The sequence below is a fragment of the Zingiber officinale genome, chromosome 4B, assembly GCF_018446385.1.
Source record: "Zingiber officinale cultivar Zhangliang chromosome 4B, Zo_v1.1, whole genome shotgun sequence".
Lineage (NCBI taxonomy): Eukaryota > Viridiplantae > Streptophyta > Magnoliopsida > Zingiberales > Zingiberaceae > Zingiber > Zingiber officinale.
The window spans coordinates 127955554-127982548 of NC_055993.1; the positions used below are offsets into that span (position 1 = coordinate 127955554).

The window sequence follows — 26995 nt, forward strand, 5'->3', positions numbered from 1 at the left end:
AACATAATAATAATAATAATTGACTTTGCTAAAATATCCATTGTAATTGTCTTTATTTTTAAGGGTAGTGGCAAATTAGTATGTTCAACTTGATTTGCCAATAAATTAGGCAATTCATCTCATGCATTTTCTTAGTTTTTTTTTTTTAAAAAAATTGTCATTGCTTTCATATGATAAACTAATGATATAATGTGTTATATTTTGAGAACAAAGCAAGCACATGTATCAATTAAGCCAGACAGATAGATCGAGTGGATAATACATGGAAGCAAGAGTTCATTTATAAACTAAACTAAAAATATACTTAACAGTATGCCATGAACAATCACTTAATTTCATGTCTTTTTTGGTTTGGAGAATGAAACATATCATAAAAGTACTTGGAGAATGATTCAATTCATACATTTCTGCAATTTATCTTACTCCTTGGCACAGTTTTCATACATGTTTGCAGAGAATTTACATCTGCCAAAATCCTTCCTACACTTATTTACTGGCACCCACCCAGCGAGGAGCATGCACTGGAATTGTTCTCAGTTGGAATGCTGCGCCAAAGAAGCAAGTTTTATCTCAAGACGTTTGGCTACCCGAAGAGACTCCAGGGCTTCTGCTTGCTTACCCTGTCGTTTAAAATTGAGTGCTTGGAGTTTTTCAGCCTTGATTTGCTCTTCCAGATCAGCTTTCCCTTTGTGTTGTTTCCTGTTACTGCTGTCAAAACTTGCATGTGGTTCAGTTTTCTTATGTGGTTGGCTGGTTGTGGCAATTGTACCTTGCAAACCTATAGCTTTAAGGGCAGACATAAGTTGAGGATCAAATAGATCCTCCACAACTACATCATCCGTCACTTGTGACATGCTGTCGGGCACGTTAGCAGCAGTTGAACCTTGCTCAAATTCTTCCAGTTGCTTTTCTAGAGCCTTTGCTAATTCAAGTTCTGCCTCTGCTTCGTCGGTCTTTCCCTCTCTGCGTAACTTGAGAGCATTACGCTTGTGAGAAAGGGACTCCTGTTGAATTTTAAAACGATCACGGCCAGATGGTGGTTTCTCTGATGGGCTAGATTTGTTCTCCTTCCTGATAGAAGTATTGTCAGAAGTAGATCTTGAAGCTTCCTCTTGGACTGAAATGGATTGCTGACTATCTTCCAAGTTCTTTTCCAAGAGTTTTGCCTGTCTAAGTTCCTCCCTGGCTTCTACTAACTTCCCCTCTCTTTTTAGTGCAACAGCCTTTCTCTTGCGTGAAAGAATCTCATCCTTAAGAGCATCAACACCATGAGCTAACTTCTGCTCTTGTGATCTGAAGCTACTAATTAAAATGGAATCCGATTCCTCATTGCTGATTTTCTCTTTGAAAACACCCTCACTATCTGACTTAACCGGTGAAACTTTGACATCTGTGTCATTGCTTTTCACTGGATGACCTAGCAATGAGTGCAAGGTTTCATCGCCTTTGTTGGAAAGCAATTGTAGCATGTCTTTAGTTTGTTGCGACTGATGCAAATGGGTTCTAACAGGACTTTCATCAAATGTCAGACTTAATTTTTCTATAGAGGTCTGAGTTTGCGATCCTGCAAAATCAATGTCAGAGTCATTCACTACTTGAACAGATCCATCCTTTGATATTCTTTTCGATGTTGATGATGGTACTAGACTACCAAAGGAAATTTGCTCATCACCAGAAGCCTGCTCTCTGCTAGAGATCTTTTGAGGAATCAGAACTCCAGAACCATCTGAATCCACTGTCATGAAGTTGGCATTAGTTGGAACTTCCATTTCAGAAATTTGGCTTTCCAAAGCTTTTGCTTTTTCCAGTTCTTCCTCAGCCTCCTCAGTCTTTCCTTGGCGTCTCAAAGCCAAAGATTTTCTTTTTATGGCCAACAATTCTCTCTGAATATCAGCCTTACTTCTCTTAGGCTTAGGATGGCTTACAAGAGGGGCATTATTGGTTTTAGACATGTTTTTCGTGGTTGTATTCATCATGCTTGCAGATTCAGAATTATCATCCTCACTCCAACCCAAGTTCTTCAGAAGGGACAACATTGCAGGATCGTGCATATCTTGCTCTGTTACGTCATTTTCAAATAGTTCCTCTCTGAGATCCAAGCTCCTATCATCACCCTCATGAAGGGGGGTGAAGTCCAACATATTCTTGCCTCCCACCTTATGCACAGCTCTCCTGGGATCAATTTCAAGATTTTCCTGTTGTTCAAAAATATTCCCTTTTGTAGTTTCTTCTACAAGCTTTTTGGGCGCACTTTCCATTTCTTCTAATTGTTTCTCTAAAAACTTTCCTTTTTTTAATGTCTCATCAGCCTCATCCATTCTACCTTCCCTTCTCAATGAGAGTGCTGCTTTCTTCAAAGCCAAGAGTTCTTTCTGAATCATTATCTTACTTTTCGGTGGTGGCTTAAAAGGAGAGGTTAATGTTTCATCAACATTTTGCTTTTCAACTGATTGAATTGCAGCTGCGTCAACATGAGGGCTAGCACTCTCAAGTTTAAGTTCAGATGAAAGCTTTGCAGAGCTAGGTTGAAGACTCTCCAAATCCTTCTCAAGTAGTTTAGCTTTCTTTAGAAGCTCCATGGCTTCTGAAACATTGCCAGCTCGTTTTTGGTTGAGTGCCTCTCTTTTCAGAGTAAGCACTTGGTTTTGCATTGATTGAATATCAAAAGCAACAGACTTTTCACCTTGACCAGCTAGTGGTTCTTCCTCCTCTTCAGACCAACCAAATGATTTTAAGGCGGCTGCCATTTCTGGATCATGCATATCATCCTCAGTCACCTGAAAATTACCATCATTAGGGAGATCATCTGACAGAAAAGTGTTGAGTCCGAACTCAACTCTTGGTGCATGTCCGATTTCTAACTCCTCTTGCTTGTCATCATCCATGCTGTTGATTAGAGCATAGAGCTCATCATCAGAATCTCCAGCACCTCCCAAAAGTTCTTGTTCTTCGATTTGCTTCTCTAGTATTTTAGCCTTCTTTAACTCCTCCTTTGCTTCAGCAAGTTTACCTTCTCTCTTCAATAACAGTGCCTTTTTCTTAAGAGCAATAACCTCAGACCTATCTACACCACCACCTATTTTGGAACCTTGAGAAGGCCTTTGAATGGTTTCTGCTAGAATATTCGACAGCTCTCCCTCCAGACTAAGCTTTGCTGATTTCTTATCAGATTCGCGCACATCTGCATCAGACCATCCTAACTCTCTAAGTTCCAAAGTGAGATCATCCTTTGCATCTCTACCCCTTCGGGAGCTTAGTTTTGGTGCCGCAGCAGACTCTTCATGACCATCAATTTTTTGGATACCAACAGCATGTATTGCTCTTGATGCCATTCGTCTATTCTTTCTTTGTGCAATTTCCAAAGCTCCAGCTTGCCTTTCAAGTTCTTTACCACGTTTAAAAGCCTGAAGTGCTTCCTCAGATTTTCCTTCTGCCTTCAATATTTTATGCCTTTTCTTCTCTTCAACTGCTTTTTGACGTAATTCCTCTGGGTTACCTAGCGACACATCCAAAGTACTATGGTTGTGCACATCAACGGATGCGGTTCGAAGAATATCAGCTTCCTTGCCTGAGGCAGCAGATATTTCTCCAACACTAGAGAAGGATGAACTGCCTGATACGCTCTCAAGGACAAGGCTTGCAACATGGTCTACTTCATGTTGTGATTGTTGTTTCCCATCAGTTCCAAGGATCTGGCTAAGAATTTCATCCTCATGCAGGGCCTGTTTTGTATTAACTGGAAAATAAAATAAACAAAAAAAAATATTTCCATAAATTTTTTTTCAAGGATTGTTTCAAATGTTATCTTAGCAATTGATGATGGGCAAAATTCAAAAGAGCCCCCCTTTCAAAAGGCACCCCACTTTGAATTTTTATCAAAAGAGCGCCCCATCTCCTGCAAAATGACACAGAAACCTGGCACGCACACTCCCATCTATATCATTGCCTAAATCAGATCACGTTGGAGCAGCTATGAAATCATAGCTGCTCAAACTGAGTTGCCACACAGTTGTAGTAGCTACGAAATCGTGTTGCAACAAAATGTGTATATTGGATAAACTTTAAGAGGGCATAATTTTTAACTCTGGTTTAGAGTTTAGAAGATCTCTGAATGAACTTCAATTTGATATATTATGCGTCCTATGGTGAATCAAAAGTTATGATCTCTTAAAGTTAAACTTGTAGTTGTATCGACTAGGGTTTTGTAACGGCTACAACATGATCCAATCTAGGCGAGAATATAGGTGGGAGTGCACGTGTCAGAAGCATGCAGTATGTTAGAGGGTATTGGTGTCATTTTAAAGGGGGTGGATCATCCTTTTGATAAAAAATCAAAGTGGGGCATCCACGATTCGATAAAAAGGACACCCTTTTGATTTTTGCCCATTGATAATTGATAACAATAGATGTTTTTAACTAAAGTATTATTTAACAAGCAGGTGGTCTAGAGAGAAGACATGGACAATCAATAAGAAATGACTGAAAAAGCAAAGCACTGACCCTTTGAAGTTCTTTTTTTATTTCCATATCTCAATTCAAATCGAGCAGCTTCCTCTATCTTTTTACAAGGATCGCATATTCGGACTGGTGCATCCCCTTGTCCACGTAAAATCATTCTCTGCTGAGTGCAGTTGTTACAGAAAATGCCTCCACATCTGCGGCAATGATGCTGCAGCAGCAAAAATAAAAATCCTCTTTGAAGAAAAGTTTGTCCTTGTCCAAGACATTATGAAAATGATTAAATAACATTGCCAAGAAATGAATGATTCTAACAAAACGAATGATTAGTTCCCAAAGGTTTTTGACTTGGAATGTTGCCTTCATTGCCCATCTTGTAAGAAAATTGCTTCTTCCAGTATCTAAAAACTTATACAATGGAAACTGAAAATAAATCAAAAGTAGTTTGCTATGAAGAATAAGAATTATGGAAGAATATCCTACCAATAAAAGTTATCGGAAGGTACCAACAGGGAAACATTTATAACAAAAACAAAAGACCAGTAGGTAAAATGAAACTATAAATAGGGATAACAGCTGACTTTGTACTGCAAGAATGTATTTTGATAAAGCCAAATATTTAACATGCAAATCCAATGAATGGACTTATCCATAAAAAAGATATAGCACCATATCTATCATTTGATCTCAAATGTGCACCTGTATCATGCATAGAACTAACTTGCATGAATTACTTAAATTACCAATCAATATTGGAACAAGGCTAGGCTAGTTCACTGACTACAAGTTATTATTCAAGAACTTGAATCAATTGTGATATAGAAGTTTATGACAAGAAATAAATCATCTATTATCACCAAAAAATAGTTTAAAAAGATGGGGATGCAGTGACGAATAAAAGAAAGGAATCTGGGCATATGACATGCTCCTAAGTGTTGGTTCTAGTTAAAAGGATAAACTAAGTTGTTATAAATTTAATGGAGATAGGAGGATGATAACTTGGATTGTAGTACCACAAAATTAAAGAAAGAGTGTTACTATTTTAATAATATGAACAATGAAGACTTAATCAATTATATAAGTATGACTGAGTGGCGCACTGGCAATGACTAATTTAAGAATATTTCCAAGAGAGAAAATTATTAGTGGCTCACAAAAATACATCAAAGGAGCATACCTTTCTGTTTATAAAGGTGAACTGCGATGAACAACCCTGACAATGGGATGCATCAACCACCCAACTTCCTCCTCGCATTGAGGGTTTTGCTGGCAACCCAATCTTCTCTAACATCCTTTTTGGTGTAACAGAAAAACTAAAGATAAAAGCAAAAGACACACTCTTAGTACCGTTTAGACTAGCATTCAACCTGTCAACATGATTCTGCATTAGTTATTTTTCTGTCTAAAAAATACTTTGGCAAGATGATTTAGGTTAGCACATAAAACAGATAATGTCTACAAGCGTGACAATAATTGAGATCCCTAATCGAATGAGGGAAAAACTGACATCCCTAATTACAAGTAAATATCATAAGATTGGATGGTCTTAAGTTATTTTTTCTGAATTTCTAGCCACTTGCTTAACTAATAACACGAAGAATTTCAAAGAAGAGACCGAAAGCTGAAAATGAACCCAAAGAAACCTAGGCAATCCATAAGTTTATGAATATAAACCCCAATGACTTGCTTTACTGGTCTGATGTAACGTCAATACCAACAAAAATTGTCCCTCGCTATGCAAATTTACAATATCGAACGATTGACATGCTGATGCTACCCCAAAGGAAATGCCTCAAAGTTCAGAACTTCGAATCCTCACAAACCAAAACCTCGTATATTTAAGATTTAGCATCGAATGTAGAATTAAATCCACGAAAGGCCGCTTTTTATCAATCGATCCCAAAATAGACAAACGAAGGCAACGACAAAAATCAAAAGATCTAGCTTAGCAAAAGATTAGACAGAAGGAAAAAAAAAATTGAAAGGGAAGGGCTTACGGTCTGGGAGTCGAAGATGGCGAGCGGAGATTGAGAATCGCAGGTAGATAGACGGGAAGAGGAAGCGCGAGGAGGGGTTAGGATTTGGGGGAGACGACGGATCCATAACACGGAAAAAGGTGAGGGCTTGGTCTTCGACGAAGACCATGAATTTGCTCTCATTGAACGGATTCTACACGCGCTACGGTTGGGCATCAGCCTTGGGGCCCATGTATTTTCAGGGGGCCTTTTTGGAAGTATACATTTGTGTAAAGATAAAGATTTATGAGCATTTTACACTCTTGGTACCAAACAAAGTTTAATCAATTTTTATTTTTAAAAATAAATTAATTACAAAACAATTTAATAAAGTATTATTTGTAAATTTATATGCAAATTTAATTTAATATTTATGGAAAAAAATCCATATGATTTCACCAAAAATTTGGTGTTTGTATCGAAATCAATTAGAAGAAAAACCCACGACCTAGTTTTTGATTGGCCTATTTTATAGGACCCACTGTTACAAGTGTATTTATTCGATTTGGGTATCGGCTTCGCCCTATCTCGACGATCAAGAACTCGGCGTTCGAGTGAGGAGGAAGGAGAAAGAGATCATCCTTGCGGCGTGAGGATGTCGTACCTTCTGCCGCATCTCCACTCCGGTTGGGCGGTGGATCAGGCGATCCTGGCGGAGGAGGAGCGCCTCGTCGTCATCCGCTTCGGACACGACTGGGACGAGACTTGTATGCAGGTACCTCTTCCTCTTTTTGATTCTCCGGATGTGTATTTTTCAGCTGCTCGTAGAATTTGCGCGGTGAATTTCATTTATTTGCTCATTGCTTTACTGAATTTTGAAGTTTTCGAATTGTTCCCAATTCATGTGAGGAACCCTAGTTACGAATATCGATGTTGGATTTACAGTTACTACTTGCACAATAGCACTTTTTTACCTTCTTGCATCAGGTCACGTATTTGCTCCATCGGAGAAGACTAGGGTTCCAAGCTATGTTTGTTTGTTTATTTATGTGGCATTTTTTTGCTTTTTTTTATTATTGTTATTGTCATAGGCAAGTCCAAATTTCGGACTTTTAGCATTGTCAGATAAGGAAAGATTACTAATCTTTGACAAAAGAGTTAGATAAACTCTTAATCCTTTAATATGCTATAAATTAAAAGTGGAGCAACATTATGAACAGCAACCTCTTCTTGTCTGCGAACACCATAGAATTACCAAATGTAGAGATGTGGCTTATTTATGCATCAGGCATTATCAGGTTTGTCAGCTTGTGTACCTTGATTTATCTTCCAATATGGTTGGCAAATATGAACAGATAAAAATTTCAGTTGCCAAAATATTTCTCTCTCCTAGATGGCCGTTCCTGAACAAGAGTAGCCGTTATCACTTTGCTTGCATTTCTTGTATGCTCTCTTGGATTTAAAAGGCTGTAAAATCTTTCCTGGGAGATTGTTTGACTTCCATGTACCTCATCAGATGGTCATCCTAAGATTTTGCATTAGCATTGGTAGTTTTCTGGTTGTGTAATTTGGGGATTTGATGGCTTATCAGATGTCAGAAACCTGGTAAAAAAAATCAATTCTAATAATCTTATTCAAAATCCTAGTAAAGGAGTCAAGAATACAGTTTCTAATTTTAATTCAATGGATTACTCGTGTGTTTGTTATCAACTTTCTGTTCAAAGTTGCTGTGGTGTAATTTTGATCCTCCACCATCCAATTTTTCTTTAAAAAAGGTAGCAGAAATTTCGTTAAATTTTGATCTTTGATTACTTGTTTCCTGGTTTAAGTTTGTTGAAAGCTCTATTCTTAGACATCATGAAAGACAAGAGCTCTTAAATCCTTAATTGATCCAAGAGCCAATTCCAAATGCAAAGGCCAGCATATTTATAATCCTTTTGTGAATTCTAGAACACTTCATAACACGCACACCTCTGAAAATTTGAATTTCACCTTTATGGATTATTTCATTCATTATAATAATAGGAAAAGCATAATGTTTTGTAATTTTTTTTCATTTCCAAATTGTTTACTGGCCTGAAGTTTTTCTTCTCAAGAACTTCAGGCTAGTAAGAACCAGCCGTTCCTATCATTTTTAGATTATGCTTATACTGGGATTCTCTATTGTGAAAGAATGTCTGATGTCATATGCTGAAACATAATGTCCCTTCAAAAGAAAGAATATGGTATTTTTGTCGACATGTGCAATTTGCCAGGTTTTTTTGCAAGCACATAAGTTAAGCTTCGTTTCTTTGGTCTTTCTGTGGAACTTAATCATCACCTGGCTTTACTGCTTGTAGATGGATGAAGTTTTGAGTTCTGTTGCAGAGACTATTAAAAACTTTGCGGTGATCTACTTGGTCGATATCACGGAGGTGCCTGACTTCAACACCATGTATGAGCTTTATGATCCTTCAACCGTGATGTTCTTCTTCAGGAACAAACATATCATGATTGATCTTGGTACTGGTAACAACAACAAGATCAATTGGGCAATGAAGGATAAGCAAGAATTCATCGATATCATTGAGACTGTGTATCGAGGAGCGAGGAAGGGCCGCGGGCTGGTGATTGCTCCAAAAGACTACTCCACCAAGTATCGTTACTAATGGATTTGCTATGAATCGTAGCTTTTAACTATTACTATACGTTTCTAAGTTGTGATGAAAATAAAAGAACATCGATCCTGTATGATTCAGAAGATTAGGAGACTTATTGTACTAAAACTGAAATTATGATTCAAGTATTTCCTTTTAAACAAAGAAATTGTGTGGATATGTTCATCTCAAGGAAGTATGAGCTCAATCTGTAGGAACTAAATAAAGCAACCTCCCTTTGCTTCCCTTTCAATTGCCGCATCCTTGTGCTCACACCACCTTCACAATCTTTAAAAACAAACGAATATTGTATCACTAGCAGCGTGTCACCTTCCTCAAAACGATCGAAAGAGGAAGGGAGGAGAAAAGTGAAGGAGAGGAGAATGGCGATGCATTGAAACAAGCATGTGAGATTTACATTTGTGATGCTCTAAAAGAAGAATAAGATTCTACCAAATAGCTCAAATGTTGGATTTAATTCAAAACAAAACATCTACAAAGAGCATAAGATTATGGACCAGAACGCCAACACAAGTATAACAATGAGATTTAGTCGTAGAACGAATTCAAGGGAAACATTACATACCCACAAAAAACTTCCTAACATCTTCAAACTACATCATGAATAAAAGGTTCAGATTTTAACAGTCTTTTGTAGGTCGTAAAAACTAAAACTTATGCACTTGCGGATGCCTGCTTGATTTTGGCTTGTAATAGTAGTCCTGATTCATCAGCTACATTTTTCTTCTTAGCCGCCATCTGCATAACAAGAATAAGAACATTGCTTCGGTGACTGCCCTAAGCGACGACAGAATATACACTAATGAGGAAAAGAATGTCATACGACAGAATAACCAATTAAATAGACTAAGCAATATATCTAAACAATTTAGGAACTACTACATGGACTAATATTGGAATTCCAGATACAAGTTATGATAAATATTAATAGTATGGTATCAATATAATAAGTTCTTGTAAAACACACGCACACAAAAAAAAAACGAACAAGTTGATAACTCAGGTAGGCCTGTTTCATAGTTAGAATTTGCTTATATTACATACTACAGAATTTACAGCAATCAGATAACTCTAAGACAGTTGTGTTTGGTATTACGGGTGGCAATCCATGTAGCGTTAATCGTATCATAATCGGGTTGTGCCATTTGGATCAATCAAAACCTATATTGATGATATGAAAAAATATATTCTATTAAAGATAATTTAATAAGATATAAGATTAACTCTTTAAAGGATTAGGTTATATCACATAAAAGTTATTGGTGTTTCTAAAATGAATTATCTTCATAATATATTTGGGTCGTGTCATTTTGGCATCTGAGTTTTATCTCTATAAATTGTGTTCCGGATCAAATCAGGTCATATAAAAGATCATGACTAATATAGCTTTATATAAAACCTAAACTAGAGAGAACTATGTTTAATGGGCAAAACATGTGATTTAAGCTATCTCTATGTAAATAGGTTTTCCAGTTTAGCAAATTAGAGTTTGAGTCGAACTTCATAGTTCTCCCTTTTTAAAGAAAATACCTCTGAGAGCTCATCATGGTTTGATTTTAACAAGGAAAGCTTCCGGACACAATAATCTTTGCCTTCAGCCATGGTCTTCTGCTATGAATAAAAAAAGCAAAAAATTAGGAAAAGTATTGCTATTCTGATTAAGAAAATCAAATAATAAAACGTCAAATACATAAAAGAACAAATGGATAATCTGTCATTTTTCTGAAAAGCAAGGGAATATGGAGGAAGTTTCAACAAATCAATGGATATCATGACAAGAACATGAAAAATCAGACAAACTGTTCCACTTCTAAAAACCCCCAACAAGGTATTTTTTTTGATACAGGTGCTTCATTGCAAATCAAACTTAGCAATTTGTTATGCTATTCATCATTACATTTGGAATGTGGTTTTGAAGTACCAGGATAGGATCATGCTCCAATGGCAGATTGAATAACTGTTGAAAAGCCGGTCGCAAAAAACCATCAAAAATTTATTTGTGTATAATACATTGGAACCAAGACCCTATACTTCTTGTCCATAACTATAAAATTCTGGCAATGAGAAGTAAAATTATTATTGAATGAATTAATGATTATCACCACTCATAATATTAAGAATGTGAGACACTACACCGAGAATGATGCAAAAATAGAAATAGTGGAAAATGTAAGTAGGGATCATCAAATTCACTTTTGGTTTTGGAGTGAAGAAAACAAAAGTTAGGAACTAAAATCTGCCACGTATGGTTTCAAGTGATAATAATTTGCTAAAGATATTGACAATGATAGCATAATATTGACAAAAATAATGAGAGGAAAAACTTGAAAGGATTAACTCGACAACCCATTTTCAATTGAAGGAGAGAAACACCAACAACAAAAGCATAAATGAAAAAGATATGTCCTTCATGGGTTTAAGTTTTTTAGTAATTATGATTGCATCCAGCATCATACAATTTTCTTTTGTTTACATAAAAAACAAGAAATTATTTTACCTCGTTCATGTGGATCAGAATATGAAGATGAATGTGATGCATAGACAGTTTGAGTATTATCAGAATATGACCATTGACAATGCTATGGAATATTACATTTGACTTTATGACCAACATCAAGACGATTTAAACACTTATAATCTGCATCACTTGACTCCACAATTGACAATCATTAAACATAACTCACAGCTAGACAAGAATGATGTAATTAAATTTTGTCAGGGCAGAAAACTTTGAAATTATTGTGGAAAGCATTGAACCTAAAGGCATGCGACTACTGTATGGACTTTGGATCAGTAGAACATTATCTAGATTGTGAAAAGAATTGTGCTTTAGGAATTCACTTTTCTTTTCTCAGACAGAGAAGTAATATAGTTTTTATTTTATTTTATTTTGAGATTTTGGGACAACTAGGAGAAACCTTATGTGGTTTCTAAAGTAATATATTGATCAAATCACAGGCATAAAGCAGAAATCAAACTTCCCAGGCTCTTCAAGACACTTAGCTAAAGTATTGAAATACTACAGGCAATAAGGTAAGAGTGTTGTTACTAAGCTTGAAAGGACTGAAGATTAAATCTTTCAGAAGAAAAACTTGATCAACATTACGAGAGAGGCTTCTAAACAGGACAAAGTGATTCGCAAACGCACCAAGGACACCCAAAATTTCACATTTATGATAAAAACCCAACAAAGGATTTTGCCTCAATTCTTATCAATTAGCAGAATAGCAGGAGAACAGGAAGAACCTCGATAAAATATCCAGTGCCGACGTCGACGAGGATCTTCTCAGAATCGTCGAGAGTTCCGGAAACATAGAGCGACGCGGTGAGGGGTACCAGCATCTTCTTCCCTACGAAACGATAGTATGATCTCGCTCAACAAAAAAAAGGGAGATCAGGGCCGATAGAGAACCGAGGAGGCCTAAAGAGTTACCTTTAGGTCGGAGGGAGAGATCATCGAGGGCGGACGCCGCCGCCTCCAGGCGGGCGGCGGCGACGCTAATCTTCTTCAGGCTATCTTCGAGTAGATTGACCTCGAGATCCGACTGCTCCTTGACGGCTTTGAGCTGATCCAGGCTCAACTTCTGCAGGTCGGAGGCCTTGAGGACGCCACCCGCAGCGCCGGCTCCCTTCGCTCCTCGGCTCGCCATGGTTGAACCTTGTCCTCTCCCTGAGCCCTTTCCGCAAAATAGGCCTGCGACGAAAAAATTACTTTGCCCCGTAATTTTATATTATTGCCATTTTAACAAAGTCTTTTGCGAGTTTCATGATAAATGTAAAATTAGGAACTCAGAGGACGTAATTATAATTAATAATACATAACGCAATTTCAACAAAAAGATACGGTTGCGGTGAGCGTGGATCGAACACGCGACCTTCAGATCTTCAGTCTGACGCTCTCCCAACTGAGCTATCCCCGCAAGTGATCAGAGATTGAATTTTTGAATAATAATGTTTATTTTATTTCAATTTAACATATATCATTTTTCTAACAGTGATATATGAGGAAAAAAACACCGTAAACAAGAATAGATGCTAGTTATAGACAGTCGATTTGAACCAGAACAACAGTGTAGATCATTCACTGAATTGCAAGAGTCAATGATCGTTTTACCCGTTACATGACAACCTGCTTTCAGCTCTTTCAAAAGTTAATTGCCAAATTCAGATAACAAGATCGGAAACTGGGAGAAGTACCAGAACAGAGTGGTTTAGAAGACGCTATTTGTCAGAAAGTAATGGAGATCTTCTATAACAACAGCTCACGGCCAGGAATGTATAGAGCTCGATCAGTTTTACATCGCATAATACAACAAACACCCTGTGCAGATATCCGATATATCATCATCAGCAAAGTGAGCCAATAACAAGCATGAAGATGAACAAGAACCTGAAGGCGCAGGCCATTGGTGTCTTTCCCCAATCTCAAAGAGCTTAGGAGGGTGAAAGAGTGAGCGTTGGCCTTCTAATTCTTGAGAGTTCTGAGGTCAAGCAGAGCCCAAAGCTCAAGGAACTAAGAAGGAAAAGGTGAGAAATGAAAGAAGCTCTCTTGCTCTTCCCTCACCATTGCAATGCCAGTTTACTTCCAATATTCTCTTGAGAGGTACAAAGTGATTGATTGTGTCACTAGATAACTTCAAGTTCACCGTTCATTCTTCCTGTTATTTGTGGGTTTTCCGTCCAGATTTCACTACCGTGCTGTGGCTGTTAGTTAGAATTGTATAAAATTTTCAAAAGTTAGAAATTGTCATGTTGAGATGGCCGAGTTGGTCTAAGGCGCCAGATTAAGGTTCTGGTCCGAAAGGGCGTGGGTTCAAATCCCACTCTCAACATAGTTTTGTTTTTATACTTAGAAAATAACAAATATTAAAAGGAAAAGATGAAAATAGAGTTCGGTGTTGTTAGTTTGTTTTGGATTATTATATATATATAATTGGAATGCTGATATGAGAATTAAAGTGGGGGATTCACGTTCTCTTGCTTTTTTAAGTGAAAAAAAAAATGAAGCTAATACCCTTACTGGATTTATCATCTTTTAGTTTGTTAAGTGAATCGTAGTAAAGTAAACGTTTAATATCCTGAGCGATGCCAGGAGTCGTATAGTATAACAAATAATTACATGAAATAGTTAACAGGTTTTACTATTTAATATATTAAATATAAGCTTTGTCTATCAACTTTGTGGTCCCGTAGCTCAGTTGGTTAGAGCGTTGGTCTTATGAGCCGAAGGTCGCGGGTTCGAGCCCCGCCGGGACCATAAAACCTCAGTTTCTAAAAATTAATGAGTCAGTGTTATTTTATAATTATATATAATAAAAAAATATTTTATTTAAATATCTAATTTTTACTATATTTTTCTATAATTTATTATATATATATATATATTATTTATCTCCTCTATAATGTAGAATGTTATTGTATTTAAATTTAAGTTGATTTTGATTTTATTATATATATTATTTATCTCCTCTATAATAGAATGTTATTGTATTTAAATTTAAGTTGATTTTGATATAATGTTGTATGAGGTAGCATATTTACAAATCATAATAAAATTTCGATCCAAAATAAAAAATAGAATACAATACCATACCAACAGTATAAATTTTGATAAATCAATTCTCCGTGGAGGATGTGTAATCTTCTTTTGCATAATGTATTCTTGTTGCACTGTTAGTAGTGGGGCGTGCCTGGGACATGCTGCACATAAAGATTGTCCACAATCGTTGCCACGTGCAACCTCCATCGATAGATATTTTGGCGTCCAAGTTTGAGACAATGAGGGATTTAGTTCCTCCAAGGATAGTTCGTAGTAATCATCTTTGTGACGGCAAGTGCAAACGAGAACAAGTAAGAAGAATCAAGATATACTGGAAATCATTGTAAGTCTTTATGACTTCGTATTTTATATATCATGCATTGCAAATTAAAAATGGTATGAGAGTAGTTTAGAAATGTATCTTCGAGTTTCTAATCACAATGCATATCCTAGTTAAAATGATACAGCGCCCTATGAAAATATGGAGTATTGTCGTATTAAGTTTTAGGGTCGAAACTTAGTACGTCCAAACATATTAACCTAAGGACGGATTGAAGGGGGGCGTTGAGGATAAACAAATTATCTTTTACCACAAGAAAATTACCTTTTTGTTGAAATCCCTATGCGACGAGGATTTCACATCTCTTGGCCCTTGTTTGCCCTATTTGTAGCCGTCGTTGAAGTCCCAAGCCGTAGAGAAGAGGAATGGAGTGCCATCATGAATCCTAGTCAGTCATGCATCGCTTGTAATCGTCAGTAAATCATGATTGTGTGTCACGGTTTCCTTATGTGATCGGCGACTATATTACAGTGGAAGAGAGTCTTCTCCGTCGGCGGGTTAACGCCAATGGAAGCGTGGAAAAGTTTGATTTTTTTAAAAGAAAAAAAAATGAAGCGATTAGGTTTAGCGTACGTCGGCATATAAAAAAAATAATAATAAAAGGAAAGGAGACGTTAGTTTTATTTTTATTTTCAATTTTTATTAATGCATGCTTCTTCGATCGTTAGCCTGGAAATTAATTTGACTTGGGTAATTAATTGGAACTACACTTGAAACATTATATTTGATTCACTTGAACCAGATCAGGTTCAAACTCAAATGGACTTGGTTTGAAGTCTGATTTGAATTAGATCAGATTGGTTAAATCAAACCTGACTGGTTTAATTAATTGGCTTGAGCTAAGATTTGTTCGATTGGGTAACATTTAATCATATGGATTAGATTTATTATAATATATTAGAGTTATTTCAATGGGTATCGAATTCATCAGACGGATCTAGATTTAATCAATAAATTTGAAATTGATTTAAATGGACTTAGGTTAAACAGGAACAACATAGGTAAGACAACCTGTCTAGTTAGATTAGTTCTAACAAAGGATAATGGATTAAGGTAATGCAGATTCAATTTTCCAATTAACTGGTCTAGTGTGTTAGTCAACTGGAGCTCCTCAAAATAAAGAATTTTTTTTATTTGCTTATAGATTCAGTGAATTTTTCTGTGTATATATGTTGATCCTGTCCGGAATCTGAGTCAGACAGACCGCGGGGGTGAGGTGGATGGAATGTTGACCGAATCGCAACGTCCTGGAGGGGGGTATGCTGAGATGGCTTCTATGTTGACCAAGTTTTCAGAAGTCCTTTGATCAACGCTATTTGCAACCAATGACCGGATTGCCTCCGGTCCTTGGAACTCCGAGGCTCGAGGCAGATCCAACGAACATATGAATAACAGACTAATAATATAATAGTGAAATAAATGAAGAGTGAGTACGGTAACGTACCCTGCCCCCGAGGGGCGCCCTCAGATGGGGTGTTGGTCGAGTTGTCGTGACCTGGAAGCGTAGATGAATAAGCTAGATGAAGAGCTGGATCTGATGAAACGGAGCCGGATGCGTCACAAAGTTGGAAGCAACAGCACAAAACCAGACGCGACCTCGACACGCAGGCAGGGCTAAAACATCGACACGTAAGCCGGGATAAGGCATCGGCCTGCAAGCCGGCATACAAGAGTGGCACGGAGGTCCGAACAACACGCAGGCCGAGATATGACACACAAGAAGGCTAGACATACAAAGCACATAGTCCGAAATACAACCTTGGCTCGAAGGTCGAAACACAACACATGAGCAGGATCAACGCATAAGTTGGAACACCATGCACAAGCCAGATCGGCGTGAAGTCGGAACACAATAATGGCACCAAGGCCGAGAACACAATAGTGACACACAGGTCGGAGGCATACGACAACGAGGAAGCTGCACCAGATCAGTGTCGGAGTATTAAAGACGACGACAACTAGCCGTATTGCGGCAGGGGTCGCTGCTGCGGCATGAAGAACACGGCTGTAGCGAACAACCGTGGTGCCCCTACGTGTTGGAGCAGATAGAGATTGCCGAATATGGCGCTGAGAGGTGCAAACGGCGAAGGAGACGAGGTGGGGAGGTGGGGAGCAGCACTTCACCGCTGGACGCGCTGGCAGTAGCTAGGGAAAGAGGAAGAGGAGAAGAGGTGTCGACATCATGTGTAGCGCGTTGGCGTGGTCATCCACGAGCGGCAAAGGCGACAAGGTGGCGTCGGCGTGGAGAAAATGAGGCGTCAAGAGCTCGGCGGGAAGGAAAGCTAGGGGCATGCCTCACCGGCAGTGATGGTTGGTCGCTGCGACGAGGAAGCAAGTGGGAGCATTGTCGGAGAGGCGATGTGGATGTTGGTGTCGGTCCCTCGCGCGCGACGGCGTGCTCCCGGGCGATGGCCACGACCTGCGCCGGTGCGACGACTGCAACGGAGGTGGAGAGAAGGGAAGAGGGGATGACCCGAAGGAGGAAAAAGAAGAAGGGTTGTAGCCGGCGTCGCAAGGAGAAGGAGAAAGACGAGTGGCGGTGAGTCGGTCCAGTGATGGCGTTGCAAGGAGGAGAGGGAGAGGAAAAGAGGTGGCGGCCGGCGGCCGGCGTCGGCACCGGCAAAGAGCAAGGGAGAAGGAGGAAGAAGGCCTTTTTTTTCGTTCCTGTTGGCGGCGGAGAGAAAACGCATCAGCCCCCCTGGTGAACAGTGCTCCTTCCCCCTTAAAGCCCTAACCAATGAAAAGACCAAAATGCCCTCCTTCCTCCCTCTAATTTCTTCTCTACCCCTCAACCTATATCCACATCACAAGTCTCCCCCTCAAGTCTAGTCGAAGGAGGTGCAAGTCCGACTGACTAGACCAAGCCCAAAACAGAATCGTTACCGAACGCAGAATCAGATTACTGGACTCATCTTATCACGTCAAACGAGTAGCTGCCAACGGCGAGCGCCCGACAGAGCGAAGAAAAGAATAAGTGTTGACCGAGCGGTAAAAGCAATACCGAGCGAGTGTCGATAGAGCGATCTTGCGAATGTCGAGCGATATCGAGCAGACGGTCGAGAGATGCTGAGTAAAACGATCAAGCGACAATAAATCAATACCGAGCGATCAAAAAGTGTCAACCGAGTGATCGAGAATGCCAAGCGAGTCAAAAGACGATGGGTGAGCAGTGTCGAGCGCACGATCGAGCCACAATAAATCACGACCGAGCGACCGAAAAAATGTCGATCGAGCGATAGTAACTCGCGACCGAGCAATAGAGGGAATGATGGACGAGCATAGCCGTGAGCGCGACCAAGAAAAATACTGACCGAGTGTCAATAAATCGCGACCGGGGCAATAGAGAGGATGACGGGCAAGCATAGCCGTGAGCGCAACTGAAAAAAATACTGACCAAGCGATAGTAATTACGATAAGACGATCAAAAAAATATCGACCTAACAATCGAAAAATGCTGACCTAGCAATAAAAAAATGCTGAGCGGGTCAAAAGACGATGGGCGAGCAGTGTTGAGCGCGCGATCAAGTGACAATAAATCACGACCGAGCGATCGAAAAAATGTCGACCGAGCGATAGTAACTCGTGACCGAGTAATAGAGAGAATGATGGACGAGCATAGCCGTGAGCGTGACCGAGAAAAATACTGACCGAGCGTCAATAAATCATGACCGGACAATAGAAAGGATGATGGGCGAGCATAGTCGTGAGCGCGACCGAGAAAAATACCGACCGAGCGATAGTAATTGCGATAAAGTGATTGTAAAAATGTCGACCTGACAATCGAAAAATGCTGACCTGGCAATCAAAAAATGCTGAGTGGATCGAAAGACGATGGACAAGAGGTATCAAACGTACAACCGAGCAAATGTTGACCGAGCGACAGTAAATCACGATCGAGCAGTCGAATAATACCGACCAGGCAATCGAAAAATGTTGAGCGGGTCAAAAGACAATTGGCGAGCGGTATCAAACGCGCGACCGAAAAAATGTCGATCGAGTGCCAGATGTGCGGCCAAGCAATGAGTGAGATGCGAGGGACGAGTTATGGGCAAAGCGGCAAGTGAGGCAGGAGCGGTGAGTGTCGGGCAGAGCGACGAGTGAGCAGTAAGTGCCGACCGAGCAGCAGCGGTGAGCGAAAACGCGAACTAAGAGTGTCGGGCAGAGCAGCAATTGAAGCAAGTGTGATGAGTGTCGAGCAGAGCGACGAGTGAGGAGTGAGTGCCGACCGAGAGGTCGTTGGGCGTGAGAGCATGCTCACTTATAACTCGCACTGAGGCGAGAGTTTGGAGGCGTGAGAGCATACTCACTTATAACTCGCACTGAGGCGAGAGTCTGGGACCCGACCGAGAGGTCGTTGGGCGTGAGAGCAGACTCACTTATAACTCGCACTAAAGTAAGAGTCTGGAGGCGTGAGAGCATGCTCACTTATAACTCGCACTGAGGCGAGAGTCTGGGACCCGACCGAGAGGCCGTTGGGCGTGAGAGCAGACTCACTTATAACTCGCACTAAGGCGAGAGTCCGGGACCCGACCGAGAGGCCATTGGGCGTGAGAACAGACTCACTTATAACTCGCACTAAGGCGAGAGTCTAGAGGCGTGAGAGCATGCTCATCTATAACTTGCACTAGGGCGAGAGTCTGGAAGCGTGAGAGCGTGCTCACTTATAACTCGCACTGAGGCGAGAGTCTAGAGGCGTGAGAGCATACTTACTTATAACTCGCGTTGAGGCAAGAGTCTGGAGGCGTGAGAGCATGCTCACTTATAACTCACACTGAGGCGAGAGTCTGGAATCCCGACCGAGAGGTCGTTGGGCGTGAGAGCATGCTCACTTATAACTCGCACTAGGGCGAGAGTCTGGAGGCGTGAGAGCATGCTCACTTATAACTTGCACTGGGGTGAGAGTCTGGAATCCTGACCGAGAGGTCGTTGGGCGTGAGAGCATGCTCATTTATAACTCGCATTAGGGCGAGAGTCTGGAGGCGTGAGAGTATGCTCATTTATAACTCGCATTAGGGCGAGAGTCTGGAGGGGTGAGGGTATGCTCATTTATAACTCACACTGGGGCGAGAGTCTGGAGACGTGAGAGCATGCTCACTTATAACTCGCACCGGGACGAGAGTCTGGAATCCCGACTGAGAGGTGATCTGGTGGCCTGACCAGTACTTGATCAGGAGATCTGACCAAGACTTGATCTAGAGACCTTACCAAAAATTGATCTGGAGACCTGACCAGGACTTGATCTAGAGACCTTACCAAGAATTGATCTGGAGACCTGACCAGGACTTGATCTAGAGACCTTACCAAGAATTGATCTGGAGACCTGACCAGGAATTGATCTGGAGACCTGACCAGGACTTGATCTAGAGACCTTACCAAGAATTGATCTGGAGACCTGACCAGGAATTGATCTGGAGGCCCGACCAGTACTTGATCTGGAGGTCTGACTAGGATTTGATCTGGAGACCTGACCAGGAATTGATCTGGAGGCCTGATTAGGACTTGATCTGGAGACCTGATCAGAAATTGCTTTGGAGGTCTGACCAGGAATTGGTTTGGAAGCTCGACCGCGAGATCGTTAACGATACTCTGATCCGAGAGCAATGGAGATACTATGGTCAAAGACCAGTGGCGATAGTTCGACCCCGAATGGGGGAGGTGAAGCCCTGAAATTCATAGAGGCAGAGCCCGTAGCAATATGGGAGAGGAGAGCCTTTATCATACCTGACCGTGGAGTGGCGTCGACCGATTGAGGATCTGTCTCGGTCCCTCCACTCAAAAATACTCGTGAAGTTAGGGAGAGAAATAGTGTCGATCCCGTGACTCCCAAATATCCACGGAGTAAGGGAGAGAATAATCTGAGCCCCGATCGTCAAAGGAAGTGAAGTCCATAGTCATATAAGGGAGCAAAGTCCTTAGCAATAGAAGGAAGCATAGCACCGCGGGTGAAGAAAGCAGAACCTGTAGACGTGAGAGGATGTAAAGCAGGTGGAGGATGCAGAGCATACAGTAATAATAGAGTAAAACACCTATAACAGTAAGAGGATGCAGAGCCCCATGGTAAAGGGTGCAGAGCCTGTAGCAGTAAGAGGATGCAGAGTCTCATGGTAAAGGGTGCAGAGCCTATAACACTTGATCAGGGAGCTGGGCCCCTGGTCCCTGATCGAAGAGTAAGACACCTAGCCTATAATCAAATAGCGAGACCCCTAGATCCTGATCGGAAAGTCGTACTGCGGGTCAATGATCGGAGAGCTATGTCCCTAGTGTATGATCGAGGAGCTGGGTCCCTAGTGTATGAGCGGGGAGCTGGGCTCCTAGTGTCCGATCAAAAATCGAATGCCCTAATCTTTGATCAAGGAACTAGGATCTTACTCTCTTATCAGGGAGCTAAAACAGCTCCTATAACCGTAAAAAGGGAGCAGAGCCTGTAACGTACCTAATCTGGGAGTCGTACTAACCAGCTAAGGGTTTATCTCGGTCCCTTGACTCTCGAATACTCGTGGAGTCAAGGAAGAAACATAATGAAAAAAACTAACCTGTCGGCCAGCTGAAGCTCCAACTCAATCCCTCGACTCCCGAATATCCGTTGAGTGAGGGTAGAAGATAATATGTTCGTCGGGATCCTCCAGGACGGTGATAATAGTAGAGAACCTCCCGACGTCGTCCATCTTCACGTTCCAGAACAGGTGGAGAAGATTTCCACAAACGGCGCCAAATTGATCCTGTTCGGAATCTGAGTCAGACAGACTGCCGGGTGAGGTAGATGGAATGTTGACCGAATCACGATGTCACAGAGGGGGGTATGCTGAGATGACTTCTATGTTGATCAAGTCTTCAGAAGTCCTTTGGTCAACGCTACCTGCAACCAATGACCGGGTTGCCCCCAGTCCCTAGAACCTCGAGGCTCGAGGCAGATTCAACGAACATATGAATAACAGGCTAATAATATAATAGTGAAATAAATGAAGAGTGAGTACGATAACGTACCCTGGCTCAGGGGGTGCCCTCGGATGGGACGTTGGTCGAGTTGTCGTGACCTCTAAGCGTAGAAGGATAAGCTGGATGAAGAGCTGGATCTGATGAAGCGGAGCCGGATGCATCACAGAGCTGGAAGCGATGACATGAAACCAGACGCGTCTCGACACGCAGGCAGGGCTAAAACATCGGCACGTAGGCTGGGATAAGGCATCGTCCCGCAGGTCGACATACAAGAGTAGCACGAAGGCCGGAACATGACATCGACACGCAGACCGAGATATGACACACAAGAAGGCTAGACATACAAAGCACATAGTCCGAAATACAACCCTGCTCAAAGGCCGAAACACAACACATGAGCGGGACAACGCATAGGTTGGAACACCGTGCACAAGCCAGATCGGCGCAAAGTCGGAACACAATAATGGCACCAAGACCGGGAACACAATAGTGGCACACAGGTCGGAGGCATACGACGATGAGGAAGCTGCTCCAGATCAACGTTGGAGTATTAAAGACGACGACAACTAGCCGTAATGCGACAGGGACAGCTGCTGCGGCATGAAGAACACGACTGTAGTGGACAACCGTGGTGCCCCTACGTGCTGGAGCGGATCGAGATTGCCGAATATGGCGCTGAGAGGTGCAGACGGCGAAGGAGACGAGGTGGGGAGCATCACTTCGCCGTTGGATGCGCTGACAGTAGCTAGGGAAAGAGGAAGAGGAGAAGAGGTGTTGACGTCATGTGCAGCGCGTTGGCGTGGTCATCGATGAGCGACGAAGGCGACTAGGTGGCGTCAACGTGGAGAAGATGAGGCGTCAAGAGCTCGGCGGGAAGGAGAGCTAGGGGCATGCCTCACCGGCAGTGATGGATGGCCGCTGCGATGAGGAAGCAAGTGGGAGCATTGTCGGAGAGCCGTTGTGGATGTTGGTGTCGATCCCTCGCGCCGGCGGCGTGCTCCCGAGCGGTGGCCGCGACCTGCGCCCGTGCAACAACGACAACAGAGGTGGAGAGAAGGGAAGAGGGGATGACCGGAGGAGGAAAAAGAAGAAGGGTTGTAGCCGGCGTCGTGAGGAGAAGGAGAAAGAGGGGTGGCGGCGAGTCGGTCCAGTGATGGCGTCGCAAGGAGGAGAGGAAGAGGAAAAGAGGTGGCGGTCGACGTCGGCGTCGCCCCTGGTGAACAGTGCTCCTTCCCCCTTAAAGCCCTAACCAACGAAAAGACCAAAATGTCCTCCTTCCTCCCCCTAATTTCTTCTCTACCCCTAAACCTATATTCACATCATATGTGAATTGAATTAAACTAGTTTTTTTTACTCGTTTATTGATTTTATACTGAAATTATTATTTTCAATTTCAGATGCCGAGGATGATATACACGATGACTCGTCGTGATGTGCGATGGAATAAGCCAAGGGAGACGATTGAGGAGATAGAGTTTGACTACCTGTGCTCCTAAGCTTATGCACACTTAGACGCAAGGTTAAAAACACATAGGACCTAACTTAACTTGTTGATCACCCCCAGGGCGCCTAGAACCCTTCGGGGCGCTCCGACCAAGACTATAAATAAAGCCTTGGTCCAGAAGCTTTCAACGAACTTGAGAATTGTAATTCCAATACTTGTGTGTTTGTTTTAGAGTTTAACTTCTTTCTTTTTACGCTTCATCGTTGTAAGAGGCTTCTTCGCCTGAAGGAGATAATAGTGTGACATCTTTCTTGGATTAACAACCTCCCCGATTGTAACCAAGTAAATCCCTGTGTGTCTCTTCTTTTCTGTTTTAATTTACTGTTTTTATATTTTGCAAGGGTTAGTTTAAGAAAAGTCTAAAAGGATTGTACTTTTATTTTTACAGGTTACTCAACCTCCTTCTAACCGGCCCAGTGGTTCAACACATGATTCGTTAGCTAATAATAAAATTTGATAGGTATCAAATGTGTTTGAATGTTATCACTTGAGGGAAATGATGAGACTGATGGTCAAGAGTTCACCGGAAAGCATTGACCCAAAAGGCATGCGAACACTGTATGGGCTTTGGATCAGTAAAACATTATCTAGATTGTGAAAATAACTGTGCTTTAGGAATTCACTTTTCTTTTCTCAGACAGAGAAGTAATATAGTTTTTATTTTATTTTATTTTGAGATTTTGGGACAACTAGGAGAAACCTTATGTGGTTTCTAAAATATTATATTGATCAAATCACAGGCATAAAGCAGAAATCAAACTTCCCAGGCTCTTCAAGACACTTAGCTAAAGTATTGTAATACTACAGGCAATAAGGTAAGAGTGTTGTTACTAAGCTTGAAAGGACTGAAGATTAAATCTTTCAGAAGAAAAACTTGATCAACATTACGAGAGAGGCTTCTAAACAGGACAAAGTGATTCGCAAACGCACCAAGGGCACCCAAAATTTCACATTTATCGATAAAAACCCAACAAAGGATTTTGCCTAAATTCATATCAATTAGCAGAATAGCAGGAGAACAGGAAGAACCACGATAAAATATCCAGTGCCGACGTCGACGAGGATCTTCTCAGAATCGTCGAGAGTTCCGGAAACATAGAGCGACGCGGTGAGGGGTACCAGCATCTTCTTCCCTAAGAAACGATAGAATGATCTCGCTCAACAAAAAAATGGGAGATCAGGGCCGATAGCGAACCGAGGAGGCCTAAAGAGTTACCTTTAGGTCGGAGGGAGAGATCATCGAGGGCGGACGCCGCCGCCTCCAGGCGGGCGGCGGCGACGCTAATCTTCTTCAGGCTATCTTCGAGTAGATTGACCTCGAGATCCGACTGCTCCTTGACGGCTTTGAGCTGATCCAGGCTCAACTTCTGCAGGTCGGAGGCCTTGAGGACGCCACCCGCAGCGCCGGCTCCCTTCGCTCCTCGGCTCGCCATGGTTGAACCTTGTCCTATTCCCGAGCTCTTTGCGCAAAATAGGCGTGCGACGAAAAAATTACTTTTGCCCCGTAATTTTATATTATTGTCATTTTAACAAAGTCTTTTGCAAGTTTCATGATAAATGTAAAATTAGGAACTCAAAGGACGTAAATATAATTAATAATACATACGCAATTTAAAAAAAAATTTATAAGTTGCGGTGAGCGTGGATCGAACACGCGACCTTCAGATCTTCAGTCTGACGCTCTCCCAACTGAGCTATCCCCGCAAGTGATCTATGATTGCATTTTATAATATTAATCTTATCAATTTAACATTTATCATTTTTCTAACAGTAATATATGAGAAAAAAACACCGTAAACAAGAATAGATGCTAGTTATAGACAGTCGATTTGAACCAGAACAACAGTGTAGATCATTCACTGAATTGCAAGAGTCAATGATCGTTTTACCCGTTACATGACAACCTGCTTTCAGCTCTTTCAAAAGTTAATTGCCAAATTCAGATAACAAGATCGGAAACTGGGAGAAGTACCAGAACAGAGTGGTTTAGAAGACGCTATTTGTCAGAAAGTAATGGAGATCTTCTATAACAACAGCTCACGGCCAGGAATGTATAGAGCTCGATCAGTTTTACATCGCATAATACAACAAACACCCTGTGCAGATATCCGATATATCATCATCAGCAAAGTGAGCCAATAACAAGCATGAAGATGAACAAGAACCTGAAGGCGCAGGCCATTGGTGTCTTTCCCCAATCTCAAAGAGCTTAGGAGGGTGAAAGAGTGAGCGTTGGCCTTCTAATTCTTGAGAGTTCTGAGGTCAAGCAGAGCCCAAAGCTCAAGGAACTAAGAAGGAAAAGGTGAGAAATGAAAGAAGCTCTCTTGCTCTTCCCTCACCATTGCAATGCCAGTTTACTTCCAATATTCTCTTGAGAGGTACAAAGTGATTGATTGTGTCACTAGATAACTTCAAGTTCACCGTTCATTCTTCCTGTTATTTGTGGGTTTTCCGTCCAGATTTCACTACCGTGCTGTGGCTGTTAGTTAGAATTGTATAAAATTTTCAAAAGTTAGAAATTGTCATGTTGAGATGGCCGAGTTGGTCTAAGGCGCCAGATTAAGGTTCTGGTCCGAAAGGGCGTGGGTTCAAATCCCACTCTCAACATAGTTTTGTTTTTATACTTAGAAAATAACAAATATTAAAAGGAAAAGATGAAAATAGAGTTCGGTGTTGTTAGTTTGTTTTGGATTATTATATATATATAATTGGAATGCTGATATGAGAATTAAAGTGGGGGATTCACGTTCTCTTGCTTTTTTAAGTGAAAAAAAAAATGAAGCTAATACCCTTACTGGATTTATCATCTTTTAGTTTGTTAAGTGAATCGTAGTAAAGTAAACGTTTAATATCCTGAGCGATGCCAGGAGTCGTATAGTATAACAAATAATTACATGAAATAGTTAACAGGTTTTACTATTTAATATATTAAATATAAGCTTTGTCTATCAACTTTGTGGTCCCGTAGCTCAGTTGGTTAGAGCGTTGGTCTTATGAGCCGAAGGTCGCGGGTTCGAGCCCCGCCGGGACCATAAAACCTCAGTTTCTAAAAATTAATGAGTCAGTGTTATTTTATAATTATATATAATAAAAAAATATTTTATTTAAATATCTAATTTTTACTATATTTTTCTATAATTTATTATATATATATATATATTATTTATCTCCTCTATAATGTAGAATGTTATTGTATTTAAATTTAAGTTGATTTTGATATAATCTTGTTTGAAATAATGTTATATGAGGTAGCATATTTACAAATCATAATAAAATTTCGATCTAAATTAAAAAATAGAATACAATATCATACCAACAGTATAAATTTTGATAAATCAATTCTACATGAAAGATTTGTAATCTTCTTTTGCATAATGTACTCTTGTTGCACTGTTAGTAGTGGAGATTAACTTCTCCGACTATCGTGATTTATCTCCTTCGTGAAGACTTTGGGCGTGATGCGACGGGAGCGTTGGGGACGAGCGATATCGCCTTTTACCACTGTTAGTAGTGGGGCGTGCCTGGGACGTGCTGCACACAAAGATTGTCCACAACCGCTGCCACGTGCAGCCTCCATCGATAGATATTTTGGCGTCCAAGTTCGAG

The 26995-nt window shown here is 41.0% G+C and overlaps 4 protein-coding genes and 6 non-coding genes across 11 annotated transcripts; 5 read left to right on the forward strand and 5 right to left on the reverse strand.

Moving 5' to 3' along the window:
- Positions 1-313: 313 nt before the first annotated feature.
- LOC121976614 lies at positions 314-6615 on the reverse strand. Its single transcript, XM_042528858.1, has 4 exons — positions 6456-6615; positions 5636-5771; positions 4501-4669; positions 314-3736 (listed from the first exon to the last, which is right to left on the reverse strand). Exons 2-4 carry the CDS (start codon positions 5747-5749, stop codon positions 534-536), a joined length of 3486 nt encoding a protein of 1161 aa, XP_042384792.1. The 5' UTR covers positions 5750-5771; positions 6456-6615; the 3' UTR covers positions 314-533.
- Positions 6616-6901: 286 nt separating this feature from the next.
- Positions 6902-9241, forward strand: LOC121976615 (thioredoxin-like protein YLS8). The gene is made up of 2 exons (XM_042528859.1): positions 6902-7188; positions 8753-9241. The coding sequence occupies exons 1-2, from the start codon at positions 7069-7071 to the stop codon at positions 9059-9061; spliced, it is 429 nt and encodes a 142-aa protein (XP_042384793.1). The 5' UTR covers positions 6902-7068; the 3' UTR covers positions 9062-9241.
- Positions 9242-9506: 265 nt separating this feature from the next.
- LOC121976616 (probable prefoldin subunit 5) lies at positions 9507-12784 on the reverse strand. Of its 2 annotated transcripts, none has more exons than XM_042528860.1 (4): positions 12504-12784; positions 12317-12420; positions 10601-10681; positions 9507-9808 (listed from the first exon to the last, which is right to left on the reverse strand). In XM_042528860.1, the coding sequence occupies exons 1-4, from the start codon at positions 12718-12720 to the stop codon at positions 9725-9727; spliced, it is 486 nt and encodes a 161-aa protein (XP_042384794.1). In that variant the 5' UTR covers positions 12721-12784; the 3' UTR covers positions 9507-9724. The 2 variants fall into 2 exon arrangements, with proteins under 2 accessions (XP_042384794.1, XP_042384795.1); XM_042528861.1 differs by having other exon boundaries at positions 10601-10678; positions 12504-12779.
- Positions 12785-12917: 133 nt separating this feature from the next.
- TRNAF-GAA lies at positions 12918-12990 on the reverse strand. The gene has a single exon. It is a non-coding gene; the product is annotated as a tRNA-Phe (tRNA).
- An 831-nt stretch (positions 12991-13821) lies between these two features.
- TRNAL-AAG lies at positions 13822-13902 on the forward strand. Its single transcript has one exon. It is a non-coding gene; the product is annotated as a tRNA-Leu (tRNA).
- A 351-nt stretch (positions 13903-14253) lies between these two features.
- TRNAI-UAU lies at positions 14254-14327 on the forward strand. Its single transcript has one exon. It is a non-coding gene; the product is annotated as a tRNA-Ile (tRNA).
- A 9805-nt stretch (positions 14328-24132) lies between these two features.
- On the reverse strand, positions 24133-24849 carry LOC121977945 (probable prefoldin subunit 5). The gene is made up of 2 exons (XM_042530345.1): positions 24606-24849; positions 24133-24522 (listed from the first exon to the last, which is right to left on the reverse strand). Exons 1-2 carry the CDS (start codon positions 24820-24822, stop codon positions 24389-24391), a joined length of 351 nt encoding a protein of 116 aa, XP_042386279.1. The 5' UTR covers positions 24823-24849; the 3' UTR covers positions 24133-24388.
- A 171-nt stretch (positions 24850-25020) lies between these two features.
- TRNAF-GAA lies at positions 25021-25093 on the reverse strand. The gene has a single exon. It is a non-coding gene; the product is annotated as a tRNA-Phe (tRNA).
- Positions 25094-25915: 822 nt separating this feature from the next.
- On the forward strand, positions 25916-25996 carry TRNAL-AAG. Its single transcript has one exon. It is a non-coding gene; the product is annotated as a tRNA-Leu (tRNA).
- A 351-nt stretch (positions 25997-26347) lies between these two features.
- TRNAI-UAU lies at positions 26348-26421 on the forward strand. The gene has a single exon. It is a non-coding gene; the product is annotated as a tRNA-Ile (tRNA).
- The last annotated feature ends 574 nt before the right edge of the window (positions 26422-26995 follow it).

Coding starts and splice junctions, on each gene's coding strand:
- LOC121977945 (XM_042530345.1), bottom strand. CDS start 24,822: ATGGCGAGCCGAGGAGCGAAGGGAGCCGGCGCTGCGGGTGGCGTCCTC. Junction 24,523..24,605: donor TCTCTCCCTCCGACCTAAAG/GTAACTCTTTAG, acceptor ATCGTTTCTTAG/GGAAGAAGATGCTGGTACCC.
- LOC121976616 (XM_042528860.1), bottom strand. CDS start 12,720: ATGGCGAGCCGAGGAGCGAAGGGAGCCGGCGCTGCGGGTGGCGTCCTC. Junction 12,421..12,503: donor TCTCTCCCTCCGACCTAAAG/GTAACTCTTTAG, acceptor ATCGTTTCGTAG/GGAAGAAGATGCTGGTACCC. Junction 9,809..10,600: donor ACCATGATGAGCTCTCAGAG/GTATTTTCTTTA, acceptor CTTGTTATGCAG/ATGGCGGCTAAGAAGAAAAA.
- LOC121976614 (XM_042528858.1), bottom strand. CDS start 5,749: ATGTTAGAGAAGATTGGGTTGCCAGCAAAACCCTCAATGCGAGGAGGA. Junction 4,670..5,635: donor TCACCTTTATAAACAGAAAG/GTATGCTCCTTT, acceptor TTGCTGCTGCAG/CATCATTGCCGCAGATGTGG. Junction 3,737..4,500: donor TAAAAAAAGAACTTCAAAGG/GTCAGTGCTTTG, acceptor TTTATTTTCCAG/TTAATACAAAACAGGCCCTG.
- LOC121976615 (XM_042528859.1), top strand. CDS start 7,069: ATGTCGTACCTTCTGCCGCATCTCCACTCCGGTTGGGCGGTGGATCAG. Junction 7,189..8,752: donor GGGACGAGACTTGTATGCAG/GTACCTCTTCCT, acceptor TACTGCTTGTAG/ATGGATGAAGTTTTGAGTTC.